Source organism: Trichosurus vulpecula, chromosome 9 (assembly GCF_011100635.1).
Source record: "Trichosurus vulpecula isolate mTriVul1 chromosome 9, mTriVul1.pri, whole genome shotgun sequence".
NCBI classification, from domain to species: domain Eukaryota; kingdom Metazoa; phylum Chordata; class Mammalia; order Diprotodontia; family Phalangeridae; genus Trichosurus; species Trichosurus vulpecula.
The window spans coordinates 65,251,255-65,271,456 of NC_050581.1; the positions used below are offsets into that span (position 1 = coordinate 65,251,255).

The window sequence follows — 20,202 nt, forward strand, 5'->3', positions numbered from 1 at the left end:
TGTCTTGTTTCAGACAATGGCCTTGTGAAATCAGTAGCATAAGTATTATTCCTCTTTTCTAGAGATGGAAATTGGGGTCCAGGAGAGTTAAGTGACTGCCTAAGTGACTGTGCTACAGAACGGAGGTTCTCAGTTTCGGGTCCACAGACCCAGAAGGGATCCATGGATAGACTTCAGGGAGTCTGTGAACCTGGATGGGAAAACCCCCATTATTTCAATACAATTGTTTTCCTTTGTGCTCCTATGTATTTTATTTCATGGCAATAAAAACACTATTTTGTGAAGGGATCCATAGGTTTCACTAACCTTTCCAAGTCTTCCATGGCACCAAAAAAAATTAAGAAAACAGGATCTAGGACTTTTTTTTTAATCTCCTCCTTCATGATCATTAAAATATGAGAAAGGATTTTTTCCAGTCATTTTTTGCAGTTATTTTTCAGTATATATTTCTTCTTCTTTGAGAGAAAAAATACATATTGAATGCTATATTTCTAGGCAGCTTGATGGCACGGTGCATAGATGTTGGACACGAAGTTAGGAAGACCTGGGTTTGAATTGAGCTTCAGAAACCTAGCAATCATGTGTTCCTTGACAAGTCACTTAACTTCTGCCTGCCTCAGTTTCCACATCTGTAAAATGGGGCTAATAATAGCACCTACCTCCCAAGGTTGTCACGAGGATAAAATGAGAGATTTGTAAAGTACTTTGCAAACCTTGGCATGACATAGAATATTAATTATTATTGTTGGTTTTATTACTATTATTAAAGATATCTCTTTTTAGGATTGCGACTTATGCTTGGGGTGGTCTCTATGGTATTTGATGATTCTGGTAAAGTTTCATTACTTTTGGCGTGTAGAAATTGGCTTGTTGGATAAGAGAGTCTAAATGGTGTTTAAATAGAAAGTGATTAAGTTAAATATAATTTGTTTCAACAACTACCTGCCTGTCAACTGGCTCTGCCCTGCCAGTAAAAAAAGCCTTAAATGGTATCTTTCCCACATCTGCTTCCCATGACTTTTCCTATAATTATTTTGAAGCTTTGGCACTGGGTCACACCTAGGCCTGCCTCCTTCAGCCCTTCAGGGTGGCTACTTGTGGTCACAAAGAGAACACTTGTGGACACTCCCTTAACAGTGCCTTAAATAGGCAGTTGCTTTTTCCTGCAAGTTAAGTAAAGCAGGTGTAATGTGTATTTTATTTTATTTTTTGCCATAGGCCAGTGAACTACATGGTAGTTGACGTGGTGATGTGGAATTTAATCAAGGAAGGTCTTAAATATCAAACTGTTTATAAGCTATCACAGCAATGAAGAGAAATATGGAAACTACTGCCTGAAATGCTCAGACACCTAACTCAATTCTTTGCCTTGCTTTAGTTAAGAGAAACCAGGCCTTGGAAGATATTCCATTTTCACTCTGTGTTGCAAACATCTGTGAATCAGGGGGAGTTAGAGGTACTGATAGTACAGTGCATGTGGAGTGAAATGGGGGAAGGGGAGAGGTAACATGAATATTGAGATAGCGTTGGGGGAGGAAATGGTAGTAGAGAGAGGAATGTGGGGGGATGGATATGGAATTTGGTGGGGAGGTGTCTATCCTAATTAAAACTGTCAACACATTCAGCAAGTCAGTCAACAAACACTATATTAATAGCGTTCATTACTTACATAGCAACTAGACTGGTTGCCGGTGAAGTTACAAAGCTTAGAGAACATTATCGTTCATTGTAGCACAGTCTAATCTGCTAACCTAGCAAATACATATTCATTTTTAGTAATCAGCAACCTTTAAATATTGCAACAAGGAATTTTACATTTACCAAGGACAAGAGAAAGAACATCCATAGTCAGTGAGAGGCTAGTGTGTCCACAGCCCAGAAGAACTCATCTGTTTAAAAAAGTCACGTCCCCTTCAGCTTGGGAGCTACTGTGCATATTCCAAGCATGGTCCGTTGGCTCCAAGCCCTTTTGGAGTTCCCTCTTTTCAGATTGCCTTCAGAGTCTGCAACATATTGTTTTGAACATCCACAATGGTTGCAAGTATTTGTTCTTTAAGCATGGTTAATGAACTGAATGGAGTCAAGACCCCAAGGCTGTTAGAGCATCTGTTCTTATGCTGGTAGAATTCTCTTTAGTCTTAGCCATAGGCTGTTTTGCTGAAGTGAGAACACCTGTCTTTTACCCAAGAATGCAACATTTTTGGATTTTGATTTTTTTTTGGTCATTCATAGTCCTTAACTCAGAGTTCTAGGCTTACACATACTGGGCTCAGTCTCGGAGGCAAGGTGGAATAGAGGAGAGGCAGCTGGATTTGATGTCAGGAAGATCTGGGTTCAGGTGCTGCCTGTGAAACATACTGGCAGTGTAACATTGGGCAAATTACTTAACCTTTAAGTACTAGTGACTATAAATTTCAGGGAAGGTGCCCTCCTTCTTTGGTCAAGGGAGTTTGGCTCACCCAGGAGATTCCCTGTATCAATGAATTCACAGGAGTAGTGCCTATCCCTAACTCCAGTGCTTTCTTTGGTAACCTTAGAAAAGAAATGACTATAGCTCATGTCTAGGTTTCTAAATCTATGGGGAAAACTCTTTCAGTAGATATTTCCAAAATGGTCAAGTGTAAAATGAAGACTTCTTTTCATCGGCCCGGCACAAAGAAGATAGTTCTGTCCCAAAACAACCTGAGCCAAACAAGATCCCCGGTTGATGAAACAAAGGAAATACTCTGCTCAGGGACATGTTTCTGAGCATGCCTAGAAAACACCTTCAATAGGAAATGCACTAAAAGTCCCAGAGAAAGATCGACCATCCTTAAGCCTCGCCAAATTGATCAATGAACTCATTCTTAAACCTCACTAAGTTGATTGGGGAACTCCTGAATAACTATGTAATAATAACAACAGCTAACATTTATATTATGCTTTACAAATTTTATTTCATTTTATCCTTACTATCCCCTCCCCCTTTAGAGGTAGGTGCTATTATTATTCCCATCTTTCAGAGGAGGAGACTGAGGCTGAGAGAAATTAAGTAATTTGCTGTGGGTCACACAGTATCTGAGACTATATTTGAGCTCAGGTCTTCCTAGGTGTTCTATGCACTGTAGTCTCTCTCTCTCTCTCTCTCTCTCTCTCTCTCTCTCTCTCTCTCTCTCTCTCTCTGTCTTCCTTTCTGGGATAGAAACTGCTGACCAAAACGCTTCCAATAGTTAGATGGCTTCATCTAGGTAGGAGATCCCATGGGGGAATAGGATTCTATCACCAGCTTCCTGCTTCTTCTTCCTTGTTGTTCTTCTCACCTGTTTCTAGCAAAAAGGGACACAACCTAAAAATGCAAAACATACTAACGAATTCCAGATGCTGCCCATTATAAATCCCGGTGATAGACCCACTCAAGTTCACCATAAAGTAACATCTCTGTCATCTGATTGATGAAGTCGGGATAAAGGCTTGGTACCGTTCAAAGAACTGCTGAGTGGCAGATATTCTTGAAGGAGAGGATGGAGATTTTAAAGGTCACGCAGAAGGCGATGAGTAGGGAACTCTTGGAAGAGATCATAGCTAGATGAGAGGTCTAACAAGGGCTTGGATTTCCCACAAGCCCAGGATATAGTTGACAGGCAGCATGGTATAATGAAAAGAGCTTTGTTTTGAAGTCAGAGGATCTGAGTTCACATCTTGACATATTGGACTTTACATTTACAAATGATGAACATTCTCTCCTTCAAAATAGCTACTTTGGAAGCTATACATTTACTTCAACCACTTAGCCACTGTGGGGGAAAAAGTCTCAGATAGTAAGGGTGGGATTAAAAAAATCTAATTTAAAAAAATCATTGTGTATACCAACAGCCAAGCAATCCAAGTACCTACTCTCCATCAGACACTTTGCTGGGGATACCAGACATTATTTTTTTTACGGGATTATGGATTTGGATCTGGAAGGACCCTTGAAGGCCATCTTGTCTAACCCCTTCATTTTACAGATGAGAAAACTCAGTCTGGGAAAAGTTAAGTGATTTGCACAGGGTCACACAGCTAATAAGTGTATAAGGTATAACTTCATTTGAGCGCAGGTCTCTATTTCTCTAAGTTCTACTCCCTCTGCCTTCTAGCTACCTCCAATGACAAATGTAGTTTTAATCCACTTAATTCATATCATTGTTAGCAGGCTGCCACTACTTGGGCGACTTTGTCCAACACCTTTGACACTACAGAACTCTTAACTTTGGAGGGTACCATCTTATTTCCCCTTCTTTGCCCAACTGAGTATGTCTGCCTGTCCTCTGGTGAACGTGCATGTGTTTCAACTCCCTTTCAGTTCAATCTTCTGTAGCAGGGCGGAGTGAAGTGTGTCAGATCTTGTGTAGAAGAGAAAAGGAGCAGAGGAAGTGTGTGTGTGTGTGTGTGTGTGTGAGAGAGAGAGAGAGAGAGAGAGAGAGAGAGACAGAGACAGAGACAGAGAGACAGAGAGAAGAAGGAGGAGATAGAGGGAGGAGAGAAAGGGAAGTAGGGAGAGAGATAGAAGAGAAGAGGAAGAAGGAGGAGGAGAAGCAGTAAGAGGAGATAGGAGAAGAGAAAGAGAGATAGGAGAGAGAGGAAGAGGAAGGTGGAGAGAAGAAGAGGAAAAAGAAGGAGGAGGACATAAGAGAGGGAGAAAGGAAAGGAGGGAAAGATAGGGGAGGGAAGGAGGGAGGGGGAGGGAGAGAAAGAGAGAAAGAGAAAGAGAGAAGAAGGAGGAGGAGGAGATAGAGAAGAGAAAGGGAAGGAGAAACAGAGAGATAGAAGAGAAGAGGAAGAAGGAGGAGGAGATAGGAGAAGAGAAAGGGAGAGAAAGAGAGATAGGAGAGAGAGGAAGAAAGGAAGAGGTAGAGAAAAGAGGAAGAAGAAGGAGGAGATAAGAGAGGGGGAAAGGAGGGAAAGAGGGGAGAGAGGGAGAGAGAGAGAAGGAGAGAGAGAGAGAGAGCGAGAGAGAGAGAGAGAGAGAGAAGTATAGAGAGAGAGAGAGAGAGAGAGAGAGAGAGAGAGGTTATGCTGAGAAAACAGGCAGGGAGACAGGCTGGCTGGGGGAGGGAGAGAAGCTAAAGCTAAGCAGGAGACAGCAGAGCAAAGCTTGACGCAGCAGCAACAGCATCACAGACAGGGATCTCTCTCTCTCTCTCTCTCTCTCTCTCTCTCTCTCTCTCTCTCTCTCTCTCTCTCTCTCGCTCTCTCTCTCTCTCTCTCTCTCTCTCGCGCCCCCCTCCTCTCTCTCCCCGGGTTCATCCCCAGAACCCTCCGTCACCCCCCACCCTCTCTTTCTCCTTGCCAGTGTGTGTGTGTGTTTCGGTGACGGCGTCACCAGCCCGGGTTCTCTTTGGCGAGCGGAGAGAAGGAAGGGACTGGGAGCCAGGGGGGTGGAGGCGGGGGAAGCAGGGCGGGCGGGAGGGAATTACCAGCCATCGCTCTCACTACCAGCATGTCTGGCCAGCGGCAGCCTCTCCCGCTGCCGCTGCCGCCGCCGCCGCCTCCCCGGGGCTGATCGCGGCCCCCTCCTCCCGCCGCTGCTGCCGCCGCTGCCGCTGCTGCTCCGCGGGCAGCCCTCGTGGGTGTCTCCCGGAGGTTTCCCGCTCCCCGGGGCCGCGGTGTATGTTCCCCTCCTGCCACTGTGTGCGGGGAGGCAGGAGGACGATGAAAATGATCCGCTTTAGGAGTTCGAGCATCAAATCACTCAGCCAGGAGATGAAATGTACCATCCGGCTGCTGGACGATTCCGAAATCTCCTGCCAGATCCAGGTGAGGGCGGGCGTGCATGGGTGGGCGCCGGGCTACGGGTTAGGGTGGGAAGAAATGGAAAAGGGGAAGAAACGGGGAGGGGGCGATTTCCTTGCTGGAGTTAACGCTTCCCCATCCTCGAATGTGGGAGCCATATTCCGGAGATCCCGAGCCAGGGCATTGACTGCCGTGCATATGGCATGACCCTCCCTCGCCCACCCCGGCCCCTCCGCCCTTTGGTCCCTTCCTATTGACATCTGCACGCGCCCCTCCCTCCAGAAGCACGGACATCTCGCGCATCCCCCCACCTCCTTTCCTCTTCTCCCAGCCTGCGGAGAAGGTGCACTTTCATTCACCCAGGCTCCCTTCTCTCCCTCCACCCCCTGCCCCTGCTCACTGTGGGCTTCCCCGCGCGCGGGCAGGGGGCTGTCGAGCAGCCTGAGAAATGGGCATCCCTCCCTCCCCACCCAGGCTCTCCGGGGCTCTGTGCACTTGAACTTAACTTCCAGCTCGCCCTTCCCCAGGACGCCCGTGCACCTTGCACCGGTGCCTCGGTCCTCCTGGGCTAGCCCTTCCCAGTCTCCAGCCCCGTTCCTCCACTCGCCCTCGCGGTAGCGTTTACTACTGGGGTGCACGAACAGCGGCGAAGTTTCCCCGGGAGTGGGGAGGGTGTGCACGCGCCCGCCCGGGCAGCCCCGGGAGCTCCAGACTCTCCTTCCAGGCTGGGAAGGGTGCGGGGGAGCACGCTGCTTCTGTTGCTAAAAGGGGAGCTGTCACGTCTGGGTGTTTCTGCGAAAGGAGTGTTCGATGCCGCCGCCAAGGAGCCCAGGGAAGCTTGGATGCCGTGCGGTGGGGGTGGGGATGGGGGTTTTGCATAGTTGTGCAGTTAGTTCTATCTGGCTGAAGTTTGAGAGGAGGCAGTCTCTGGGCCAAGGTGCATTTTTGGCTTATGGGAATAAGGCCCCAGGATGAATGTGTGTGTGTGTGTGTGTACACCTCTGCCCAGTCTGACCCTATTTCATTGAGGGTGCCCCCTCATGCAACAAGAACCCTGCCTCTCCCTAGGCATTATTCGCAGCACCTTTTAAGATTTCCTCCCTATCAGGGATCTCCCTCTCTCTGTCTTACACAATGCTGGTGTACGGGCACGGACTTTGAAAATACAAAACATACTATTTCATTCAAACCCATTTCTGGTGTGCCGGGCACATACTGAATGAAGGAGCATTCCTCTGTTTTCTTGTGGGAACTGTCTCACTACTTCGTACCAGAAAAGTGCTTACCTGTAAAAAGCGAAAGCATAGTTCAGGTTTAATCTCTGAGTCCCATTTGCCACTCCTGATTCCCCTGGAGGAGTCTGGCTTTCACTATAATATTCATGAATAATAAAAGCACCAGTAGAATATGCAGTCTTTATGGTACCACCAACTCTGCACAAAGATGGTTGATAGACATTAGCTAGATTAAATTTCTGCATCTTGCTTTAAGTTGTATAATGGAAGCACATGATTTAAGGCAAGGCAGCTGTTGAAAACACAGCTATTTGGGGACTGCTTCTGAAAGAAGTGCTATGAATTCTCTGCTCTTTTAACCCTCTTTCCCCCTACTCTAATATGAGCTAAAACATTCTTTAAAGGCCATAAATCTTCCTTGGCTCTGCTGAATACATCAAGCAGGGCCTATATTTATACTCCTGCTGTCCTGGGAGCCAACAAAGAATAAAGATTCTCATTGCAGAAGAGTTTGGAAAATGAGGCAATAGAATTTTAGGTCAAAGACTGTTTGTTTACAAATTTTTTTTAGAGTTGCTAGGACTCCTTCTTTGATTTAGAGTATTATGGCCATACCTTCAGGATATTTTAGAATAATCCTTATTTCAACAGAAGCCTTCCAAAAAGGCTTTAAAAAGCATTAGATTTTTGGTTCAGAAAATCTGGCCAGCATATATCTTTGGAACACCTTCCTTTCTCTCAGAAAAGCTTTGTATGGCATATTAGGAAGAATCCAAGTGAATCACAATTATGCTTCGAGATCACAAAATCACAAAAATGTTCTGAGAATTTCTAATAACCTTGAAGTAGCAGGGGTTGAAAGTCACTGTCAAAGAGTTGGAAGTCCCTGGAAGTTTCCATTTGTTTTAACTAAACAAAGAAAAAATTTTATGTTTTTGTTTTCTTTTGGTCTGAAGAAGAACAAGCTTCTTATCTTTAGAAGGGTCTGAGAGGGTTTAACATTTTTTTTTCTTGTTTTTTTTTTTCTCTTTCATAGAATCACAGATTTGTAAGACAACTTTTATGTGTTATATACTCCTCTCTGAAGGAAGGTCCACCTTGATTCTCATCTATAATGGATTGAAAGCCTCTCCCTTCCCCCTCTTAAAAAACAAAACAAAACACAGGAAGGGAAAGAACACTGAAGTAGTTTCTAAGAGACCTGAGTTTGAGACTACTAGCTGACTCTGTGACCTTGGACAAGTAATTTGACTTTTCCTCATTTGTAAAATGAGGAGGTTGGACACGATGTTTGCCAAGATCCCTTCCAGTCTCTTTTAGGGACCTATTCTAAGTATTTAATAAACCTCAGTATCAAGAACCTTTCACTGATTTTGCACCTGATGCTGGAGGCGGCCCAGGAACAGTGGGGGATTGCAGACACGGGTTTCACTACTTATTGTAGTTCACGGTTAAGGAAGTCAGCATAGCAGGGCTGTTGCTGAGTGAGCTCTAATAAGTGTGGAAAATTGAACGGTCTGCATGGTGACACAGGGACAGTAATATCCTTGGAATACTCACTTTCTATCTTTTCTGTGTGAGTGAGCATCCTGGATTTTTAAAAAATGTACAGTTTATTTAAATGAGCTCCTACAGACTAGGTTCTGGAGGATGGAAGGAAGAGAGGCGATGAACTGGGAGAAAGTGCGGTGGTGGTGGGCATATAGACCCCAGGTGACCTGCTGGTGAATTATGGAAACCCTAGCGTTCAGGGCATTTTTTTAAAGGAAAAATTAAAGATGTTGAAAACTGGTAATATAGGTGGCTGAGATTGGATAGAGAAACTGGAGAGATGATGGCATTGATTTTTTTAGGCTGTCCTAACAACCTCTTTTCAAGAATGGACAATCTGAAGAATGAGAGAACGTATTGTGATCTAGGGCCTCCACTAGGCCGCCCTCTCCACTTCCCCACATTGCTAAAAAGAGCAGTGATCGACATGAAATCATCCATGAGGGGCCTTAGCTGTTTAGTGCATGAAACTTTTAGTTCAGTTCAATAAACATTTAATACCTCCCCTGTGCAAGGCACTGGACAGGGGCTGAAGGAGGCTGCCGGGATGAATAAGATATAATTCTGGTCCTTGGGAGCTTGGAATTTATAAGTGCCAAGAGGAGGCAATAATTATAGCTGACATTTACATGGCACTTGAAGGTTTGGAAAACACTTGATGTGCAGTTCTCTCATATGGGCTTCATAATGATCACAGAAAGTAGTTAGGACAGCTATTATTATACGTGTTTTGCAGATGAAAAAACTGAGGCTGAGACAAAAAGTGATTTGGTCAGAAAGACCTGGGTTTGGGTTTATCTTATCCCCTCATTTCCCCACCTCCCCTTCACACTCTGGGATCCAGTGACACTGGCCTCTTTACTGTTCCTTTCACAAGACCCTTTATCTCCCTACTATGTCTTTTCACTGACTATAATCCATGCCTGGTACTCTCGGACTCCTGCCTTCCTTCATGCTGCAGCTAGAATCCCACCTTCCACAGCAAGCCTTTCCTGCCTTCTCTCTGAGGTTATCTCCATTTTATCCTGCATATATCTTGTATGTATTTAGTTGTTTGCATATTGTCTCTCCCATTAGATTGAGTTTCTCGAGGACAGGGACTATCTTGACTTGTCTCTCCAGTACTCAGCACATGCTTAATCAATGCTTCTTACTTCTTATTTGCCAGAATTAAGTCCCTTGCTGTGGGTCAGGGTTGAACTGCTTGGCCAAAGGTCAAGGAATAGAATTTGGGGTAGCTCTCTAAGTCAGTCAGGGAGGATAAAATACCAGGTTTTTTCCTTGGGTGCTGTCTTTAGGAGGGAACGTTGGTTCTAGCTCTTCTACTTAGTACCTGTTGAAATGTACAAATTGAGAGACATCTCCACTCCAAAGGTTCATATGGACTATTTGTGCCTGACCTGTGGTAGAGCCTCCCAAGCTCACATTGATCTGATCAGCCACAGTCAGACACACTGTACCTTGACCCCAACATGGTGATATAACTTTGGTCCTCTTTGAGGGTGAAGGACAACGACCACTTAGCACCTGTGTGATCTTGGGCAAATCACCTCATACTTTAATATCTTCATCTGTAAAATCAAGGGGTTGGACAAGACCAGAACCCCTTGGGAATTTGATTAAATCTATGGAGCCCTTCTCAGAATAATGCTTTTAAATATATGCATGATGCATAGGAGTATGAGGGAAACTAATTATATTGAAATACAATGATCAAAATATTTATGTATGTATATGTGTGTGTGTATATGTATATGCCAGGGGTGAAGAACCTTTGGCCTCAGGGCCACATGTGCCCTTCTAGGTCCCTGGGTGTGGCCTTTTGACTGAGTCCCAAGTTTTTTTTTCCCCCAAGAATTTTATCATCTTATATTATGAATTAAAATCATTGACAATCCCTATAATCCAGTTTCCAACCTCATCTTTCAACTAAAACTGCTCTCTCCAAAGTTATCAAAGATATTTTAATTGCCAGATCCAAAGATAACTATCTCTCCAAAGATAGTCTAATTGACAAATCTAATGGCTTTTTTTCAAGTCTCTTTTCTTCTCGACCTCTCTGCAGCCTTTGACAATGTCAATCACCCTCTTCTTTTTTTTAAATTCTTTTTCATTTTTAGTTTACAATGCTCAGTTCCACAAGTCTTTAAGTTCCAAATTTTCTCCTCTTAACATCTCCTCCCCCCTCCCCCACCAAGGCGGCATGTAATCCAATATAGATTCTACATATACTTTCACATTAAACTTATTTACACAATAGTCAAGTTGTAAAGAAGAATTATAATCAATGGAATCAACCATGAGCAAGAAGTCCCAAGTTTTATAGAACAAATCCTTTTATTAAGGGGATTTGTTCTATGAAGTTTGGATTCAGTCAAAGGGCTGCACTTGAGGACCTAGTGGGCCACATGTGACCTCAAGGCTGCAGGTTCCCCAATACTGGATATGCATATGTGTATATCTGTACGTATACATACACACACGTATGCACATACCTTAAAGCCTTCAAAAAAGCAACTTCACTGACTTCACATCAAGAATTTCTTATTTAGAAGGTCTCCAAGGTCTCTTCAGCTCTTAAGTCGTTGACCCAATGATTTGGCCATATTTTTGTCAGTGATCTTTTCATCCAGACACATCACAGATTAGTGTGGGATCAGGAATTCGGTTTGTTTGTTTATTTATTTAGCCAAAGAGTAGCTTGTAAAAATGCTTATTTCGAAAGGTTTGTTGTCGAGGAGGCTCTTTGGCAATGAATAATTTCGAAAGGGAAACACCTTACTGGGCATATTCACTGGGGAGCATCACAGTTAATTACTAGATGGCATGTGTAATCCGGAATACTGTAGTATGTTTTTCACTGGATCCAAAGTGCTGATTCTGTAGACACTTTCCTTTGATTGTGAATGTTTAGTCTAAGTGTTGGGAAGAGTCAGCAGTTCTAGATTTGTGCAGTGGTGTAACTTCTGGGGAACTGGGTGGTGCAGTAGACAGAGCCCTGGGCCTCTCCTCTTCCTGAGTTCAAATCTGGCCTCAGACACGTAATAGCTGTGTGACCCTGAGCAAGTCACTTCACCCTGTTTGCCTCAGTTTCCTCATCTGTTAAATGAGCTGGAGAAGGAAATGGCAGACCACTCCAGCATCTTTGCCAAGAAAACCCCAAATGGGGTCACAAAGACCTGGACATGACTGAAACATCAGCAACAAAAATAGTAACTTCTAAGGGAAAGAGCCTTGGAGAAAGTAAAAGTCGAGATGAGGCTAAGAGGGAGGATTTCCAGAGGTGAGCCTTTGAAGGGATAACTCCAACACTATCCGCTATCTCCCCACCATCTCTCACACCAATCCCTTCTCTCCTTTACAGATGCCATGCCTCCGGCTCTCATCCTCTCCTGCCTAGATTATTGCAATGGCCTCCTAATTGGTCTTTCTCTCTCAAAATCTCTCTTTTGGTCCTCCACACAGCTGCCACACTGATTTTCCTGAAACTCTCACTCTGATCATTTTACTCCCCTCCTCAATCAATTTGCACGATTCCTTATTGCCTCTCGGAGAAGAAGCAAACTCCTCTGTTTAGCTTTTAAGGCTCTCTACAACCTGCCTTCCTCAACCTTTAGTCTCATTGTATATTAATTTCTATCTAGACTGCTTTCTGGGATCCAAACAAACTGGCCTCCTCTCTTCCTATGATACTTCATCTCCCAGCCTTCTGACTCAGAATGTCCTCCCCCCTCAACTCAACCTCATAGAATCTTTGTCTTCCTCCAAGACTCATCTTGAGCATCACCTTCTAACTGGCTCCATATTTTATCTGAACTGCTGGTGCCACCTCTCTGAAATTATGTTTATTTGGTAATACTTATATATGAGATATAATACATATGTACGTAATACATAACATAATATATTACATATAAGTAAATATATAATGCCTATATACCCACATTGTACATATGTATATATATTATTTATATGCTTGTCACCCCTATTAGAATGTAAGCTCCTTGAAAGCAGGGATTGTTTCCTTCTTTGTACCATATAGCCATGGCATAGCTCAGGACCTGATGCATAATAGATATGATAATAGTATTAATAGGTATAATAAGGCAGTGATAAATGTTTTTGATTGATTGATAGACTAGGGAGCAAGACTATATTAGGAGGACCAAAGAAGGAATATTGAATAGTAAATACCTATTTGTCCTGCTGCTTGAGGTCTCCTACTTGGCACTCCACTTCTGCCATAGGCGTTGCTTGGGGATTTGGATTTTTGGTTGAGTAGGAAACTTAGCATGGTGACTTAGACATCACTATAGCTACTCAGTAAATATTTTATTGATTGTTCAAATAATTTCTGCTAGAGGAGAGGAGTTTTTAGTCTGTCTCTTTAGTAGTGAAAAAATGGGAGTAGGCTGGGGTAACAGAAAAATATAGATAAAAAGTCAGGAGACTTGGGTCCTCTGATGGCTCTGATGCCAATTAGCTGTGTGGCCTGTGGTGAATCATTTTGGGTCTGGGCCTCTGTCAGTCTCCATATCTTTAGAATGAAGGGGTAGGATGAGATGATCTCTAAGGTGCATTCTAAAATTCTGTGTGCATGTGTGTGCATATGTGTGTGTGTGTGTGTGTGTGTGTGTGTGTGTGTGTGTGTGATATGTATCTAAGTGCCCATTAGATTTTTCTTTTTTTGTGATCTGGATCTGTGATTTATTGATACAGGGAAATGCTTGTGAGGAAGCTCCCTCCAGTTGTGTAGTTTGACAGTGCTCCTTAACTTAGTTTTATAAATTTTCCTGGGGCCACTTTGAGGTTAAGTGGCTTGCCCAGGGTCACTGAGCCAATATATATCAGAAGTGGTAGGACTTGAACCCAGCTTTTCCTTGCTCTGAGGCCAGTTCTCTATCTCTCACACCATGTTGCCTGTATATATATCTTATATATTTTGTGTTTAATAAAGGAGGCAGCTAGGTGGCTCAGTGGATAGAGTACTGGGCCTAGAGTTCAGAAAGATCTGAGTTCAAATTGGACCTCAGATACTTACTGTGTAATGTTAGGCAAGTGAGGAGTCAGGAAGACCCAAGTTCGAATCTGGCCCCAGGCACTGACTAGCTGTTTGACCATGGGCATGTCGATTAATCTTTGTGTTAGTTTCCTCATCTGCAAAATGGAGATAATTATACCCCTTACCTCCCAGGAATGTTGTAAGGCTAAAATGAGATAATATTTGTAAGGTGCCTTACATACTTTAGAGCACTATGTAAATACTTGCCATTATTAATATTACTTATTAAATGCACTTAAAAATTATTCTGAGACGGAAGGAAACAAGCCTTTATCAAGCACCTAAGTAATGTACCAAGCATTGTGCTAAGTTCTTTACAGATATTAATTCATTTGATAGAAGGTGTCCATAGGCTTCACCACTCTGCCAAAGGGCGATCCATGACACAAAGTGGGCTCCATCAGTTAAGTCTCTCTTTCTTAGATGATTTTGAAAGTCTCTTGCAATTTCAAAATTCTGTGATTATATCTCAAATGTACACATGCCCAAGAAATGAATCACGAGAGATGGTTACCGTCCAGATTGACTGCAGTTAATTTAAGGATCTTATCTCTTGACTTCTCCCGGACGTAGTAACGATAATTTTGCAGAGAGGCTGAGCTGAACTATTTCTGCTTTTTCATTAGGTCTACATAGTTTGGATGACCTTGTCTCGGTGACTGCTAATTGCACTGGCTTTCAGAAGAAATGCATCTTGGGCCTCCAAGCTTTCAAGTGGCATTAGCTGAAAGACTGCCAAACTCATTTAAAGCATTTTGTCTGTGTGGAATACTCTTAGTCTTAGCAACGCATATGTATCTATGTATATACGCATATACATAATGTAACGTTAACATGCAAATGGAATATGCCCATTGTGGATGCTGCAGGAAGCATCAAGTATTTTTCAATTGAACTGGAACAAAAGACGCCATTTGTTCAGCTAGAATAAAGTGAGAAGGATATAGAAAGGCGATTGTCCAGTTAAGCCCCATTTTGATTCAACTCAATTCCAGCCAATAAACATTTATCAGAAATCTATAATATCCAGGATATTGTGTACAAAGATAACTAAGGTGGGGACCTAGCCCTTCTTCTAACAGTTCGTACAAGTACTAACTAAGTAGTTACTCTATTCAAGTCCTGGGACAGCTAGGAGGCACAGTGGAAAGAGTGCCCGGCCAGGAGTCAGGAAGACTCATCTTCCTGAGTTCAAATCTGGCCTTAGACATCTACTAATATGTGACTCTGGGCAAATCACTTAATCCTGTTTGCCTCAGTTTCCTCATCTGTCAAATGAGCTGGAGAAAGAAATGGCAAATCACTCCAATATCTTTCCTAAGAAAACTAAATGAGGCCATGAAGAGTTGGACATGACTGAAAAACAATTGAACTCCGATAATATTCAAGTGTCTGGAGAATCAGTCAGTCGGTCAATAAGCATTTATTAAGTGCTTACCAGGTACCTGATATTCTATGAAAGAGGGGCAAAAACGTTCCCTGATCTCAAGGAGCACTCATTCTAATGAGTGATTTGTGTGAGACAACATGCAAACAACCACGTCTTTCTCTCTCTTTCTCTCCCTCCCTCCCTCTCCATCTCTTTCTCTCTCCCCCCTTTTTCTTCTCCCCACCCTCTCTCTCTCTCTCCTTCCTTCCCTCTCCGCCCCCCCTCTCTCTCTCACACACACACACACAGGATATATACAGAAAAGATGGAAGATCATCCCAAAGAGAAGGCACTAGCAATAGGGGAGACCAGGAAGGACTCTTACAGAAGGTGGTATCTGAGCTGAGAATTGATGGAAACCAGGGAAGCCAGGAGGCAGAGGTGAGAAAGGAGAGCATTTTCACAGCCAATGGCAAGGTGTGAGTCAGTACATGGAGTGTCATGAGTGAGGAGCTGCAAGACAGCCAGTCACTGGATCATGGGGTAGGAGAGGGAGGGAGTAAAGTGTAAGAAGACTTGAAAGGTGTGGATGGGCCATGTTGTCAAGGGTTTTAGATGCCAGATAGAGCAAAAAGACGAAATGAAAAGTCTTGGGTCCCTTCTCCAGGAGTTTACATTCTTCTAGGGGTGGGATCCAACCTGGAAAAATATGAGGAGATTGGAAGCATGGCTTTGACTTGAAACTAACTCTGTGTGACCTTTGGCCAGGGATTCTAGGGGGCTTAAAAAGTGATGCTGAGTACCGTTTTAGAACTGGTCAAGTGGAGAAGCTAATGCAATTTTCACAGCAGTGAGTGATAGGCTGATGAATGGTTGCTCCACCCTCCGTGACAGAATGCAAAATGAAATTTGTAGTCAGAGGGATCAGAAAAAACATATTATTGTGGTCAATAGTCAGTAAGGACAGGTTTTGCAAATGTGGACATGGAACTCTTAAGCCTTCTGCATCGAGAATATGAGGGCATTGGCTTTAAGGCTTTGGTGGTAGAAGGAATGGAAAGCTGTCAAATTTTTATGGAGGCATCTGTTCTGAAACCAAGTGCTTTTCTGGCACAGAGAGACAGATGATTTGGAGAACTTCTGATAGGTGCTAATTAGGTACTGCTCATGGGGACAAATACTTCAAGGATCATCGGTATAGTTACCCTTTCCAATGACACAGACTGCTTGGGGTAGACGGTCTTTATGAGTTGTTGTGGCTGGAAAAATTCACAGAATCTCTGAGTTGGGAGGAACCTCAGAAGCCATTTAATCTAATCCATACCCAAATAAGAATCCTTTCCCATAACCTTGCCCAGAAAGTGGCTATCAAAAACATTCAGTTGGGAGGAGCCCCGTTGCTTCCTGAGGAAGTCTCTTTGATTTTTGGATACCTCCAATTGTGTGGTTTTTAAAAGGTTTTTTCTTACATCATGGTGAAGTCTGCTTTTCTGCAAATTATACCGATACGTCCTAGCTCTGTCTGGGGCCAGGCAAATCAAATTTAGTCCCCCTTCTGTAGGATAGCACTTTAAATACTTGAAGTCAGGCACCATATTCTGCCTCCCTTAAATTTTCTCTTCCTGTTAACCTCAGGCTAACCTTTAGTTAAAGGTTTTGTAACAATTATTGTGCCACGGACCCCTTGGTAGTCTGGTAAAGTCTGTGTAGCCCTTCTCAAGAATGATGTTTTTAAATGCATATAACAAATGCATAGCAATACCAAGAAAACCAATTATGTTGAAATAAAGTTATCAAAAAATTATGCACCCACAGTTAAGAACTCCTGTTTTAGTGTGGTTAGCCTTCTGGTCATGGCCTTGGCCATGCTGGTCCTCAGACAGACACCTAATCTATTGCTGGGTCAAAACTTGAAGCCTTTCCAGTGAGTAAGAGCTTGTTCCCAACTGACATAGCCTTTGAAATACTATGGCCACTTTCAGGTCATGATGAGGCATCAGGGAAGGACTTTAAGAGAGAAATGAGAGGCAATGTAGGGTAGTGTTAGAAGAATGACTTGGAGTCACCTTGAGGAACCAGGATTACCTGAGTTCAAATTTCAGACATTGAATAGCTGTATGGCCTCTAGGCAAGTCACTTTTCCTGTGGACCTCAGTTTCCCCATCCATAAAATAATGGAGTTGGACTCAGTGACTTGTAAGGTCTCTTCCAGCTCAGAATCTGTGATCCTAAGAATGGAGGAAAATATGGCCCTGCCCCAAATCTAGAGATGGCTATTTTAAGATTGGATATTGCCAATGATAGAGAATTTTACAGAATTGTGAATGATAAGGAAAAAAATTAGGGGCTGAGTTGTACTTCATGCTTATGGTGACACATTTCCTAGTCTTAGATTGGCTTTTTAAGCCAGTGTGAGATTGTCTTCTTCTATGACAACTTAGTAGCAGTAGAGGGAAATTCCGGCCGCATTACGGAGAAACAAGGTACTGGCTAACTGGAGTGGACAGACTTGGCAGCCAAAGTGACAAAGTGATGGTCAGCTGTTTTCATTTGCAGAAATTACTTTGCCTACAGAACACATCACACAGTCCTAAACAAATGTGAGGCTTTGAATTATTTGTTCTAGTCAGCCTTACTGATGATGGTTAAGAAAAATGGAGGGAGATTTCCAGAAAGCTGCAGCTTATAATGGCCAGAAAACTTAAAAAATATTTTTAAGTAGATTTTTTAAGGGGTAAAAGCTTTATAAGAATCCTGACAAATAATCCTTTACTATTATATTTGTCAGCTTGGAGCACTTTTAATATTCTAGAACAAGAGCGGCTAAGCTGTGATATATTTGCCAGGAGATAGATGGTGTACCAAACTATTCACCCCATGTATGCCAGTTTTGGTCTCAGTTTTCATGCTAATAACAATTTACTAGCTAAGTACCACTTAGGGGGATTAATGAATCCTCTGAAGTGGATGCATTATTCAAATTTGCACTGTATGTTGCCATAGGGCTGAAACCAATGGCCATATTTTACACAATTAGAACTTCGAATAATGCGAATTTGAATGCATGCGACTGCATCAGGGACTTTTAGGACCTGCTTAGAACTTTACATAATCTTTTCATTTGAGCCTCACCTTGTGGGATAAGTACTACAGATATTATTACCTCCATTTTACAGATGAGGAAACTGAGGCTTACTTGCCTAGAGTTAGAAAATATTGGATTTGAATCCAGCTATTCCTGACTTTAAGCTCTCTGCCCTCCCATCTCCCATATAGCAAATAGTCAGCTAGCTGTTTTGGGCATTGTGCTTAGTGCCCTGGTCTTACTCAGGAATGAATCAATCAGCAAAGATTTATTAAGCACCTACTGTATGCCAGAGACCATGCTGAGCACTGGGGAAACAAATATAAAGAATGAATAATTCCTACTCTCAGGGAGCTTAAATTCTAACAGACCTATTTCAGATCTTGCCCCAGACGCTTAATCACTGTGTGGTCCTGTGTAGGTTTCTTAACCTCTTTCGGGCTTAGATGGCTGATCTATAACGCTGGAATAGTAATGACATAGTGTGGTTGTGAGGATCAAAATAGAAAATGTATGTAAATTGTTTCGCATACCTTACAGCACCATATAAATGCTAGCTATTATGATTAGAGATAGGTAGGCTGTGGAGCAGGGAGCCTGGGGGGAGGGAGAACCGAATTCAAATACGGCTGCAGACACCTACTAGCCTTGTGACCTTAAACTCCATCTGCCTCAGTTTTTTCAACTGTAAAATTGGGATAATAATAGCCCCCAACTGCAGGGTTGTTGTGAGGATCAGATGGGATCGTATTTGTAAAGCACTTGTCATAGTGCCTGGCTTATAGTAAGCACTATAGAAATGTTGTTACTATTACGACTACTACCACCACCGCCACCACTGCTACTACCACTACCACCACCACCACTACCACTACTATTACTACCACCAGTGCCACTACCACTACACCATACTGCCTTTCTAATACTTAAGTCACTCAGGTATCTTTCTTGCTTTTCATTCATTCCCTCACAGCTGCCAGCCTAGGGCTCCTGCTAAAACCATCCAGCTCTCCTGTCTTCTCTCTCCTTCTCACCCCAACCCCCTGTATTTTTTTCCTGTAAATTTGTGTCGAAGAATTGAGCTTAGGTGGCCTGGCTATAGAGTTCTAAACTCTAACTCTAAACTCACAGCCAATCATGGACTCACACACACAAATATGTATTTATATACATACATAAATATGTACATATACATACATACACTTCTGTGTTATACTCATCACTATAAGTATATATGTATAAAGGTGTATTTCTCTCTCTGTCTCTGTCTCTCTCTCCCTTGTTCTTCTCCTTCATGACCTCTTTGGGAAGAATGACCAGAAATGGCCCTATGATTAAGGGATGGAAGAGCAGGAAGGAACCCTCCTAATAATCCAGTCCAGGGGTCAGCAAAGTATAGCCTAGGGTCAAATCTACCAGGCACCTGTTTTTATACTACCCCTGAGCTAAAAATGGTTTTTATATTTATAAATAAAATAAAACTATTGCCAATGGAGAGTGTACAGTAATATAGAATCGGTCCTCGAGGACCTTCCTAACACAGCAGTCTAACATAGTGTCACCTGAGGACTCCCTATATTAACATACAAACATAAGTAATCGCATTACTTGGAGCTTTGTAAATTATAATACCATAATGATAGTGATAGCTCATACTGTGTCTCTTTATGATATATTACTTCCCCCCAGGTCCTTTAATTTCATTGTATCTCAGCTTCCCTGTGTATTGGATGTGAGAATAATTTTGGTTTTTTTTTTACTTCGGTTCTAGGCATATTATGAAGATTAATGAAACGGAAATAGAGCACAGTGAACACCTCGATAGGCATTTGCAATTATTAGCAGCTCAAATGACCGAAAACCTAACACTTATAATGAAGTTTCATCTGAAATTATGAATATATATGTATACAGCTATATACACAAATAACATACGTACCTCTATAAAATATACACATACATATATGTCTGTTAAAAGTAGAAATATTAATTAGCAATAGGATCAAATGATTAGCAGATTAATAAATAAGATTTATTTATAGAGTAAAAGGTAGCTTTTTGTTAGATTAAGACTTTAATATTTTGTTAGATATTTCAATACTGGTATTGCCTGAACCTAGTTCCCTGATGGTGAAAATGTGAAATATTT

At 42.6% G+C, this 20,202-nt stretch overlaps 1 protein-coding gene across 1 annotated transcript in view; it reads left to right on the top strand.

Annotated features, from left to right (window-relative positions):
* The first annotated feature begins 5,295 nt into the window (after window positions 1–5,295).
* FRMD3 (FERM domain containing 3) overlaps window positions 5,296–20,202 on the top strand; it is a 334,062-nt gene continuing 319,155 nt past the window's right edge. Inside the window, exon 1 of the mRNA XM_036739138.1 lies at window positions 5,296–5,775. Coding sequence (XP_036595033.1) covers window positions 5,629–5,775 — 147 coding nt within the window. The 5' untranslated portion in view covers window positions 5,296–5,628. The remainder of the gene's footprint in view (window positions 5,776–20,202) is intronic.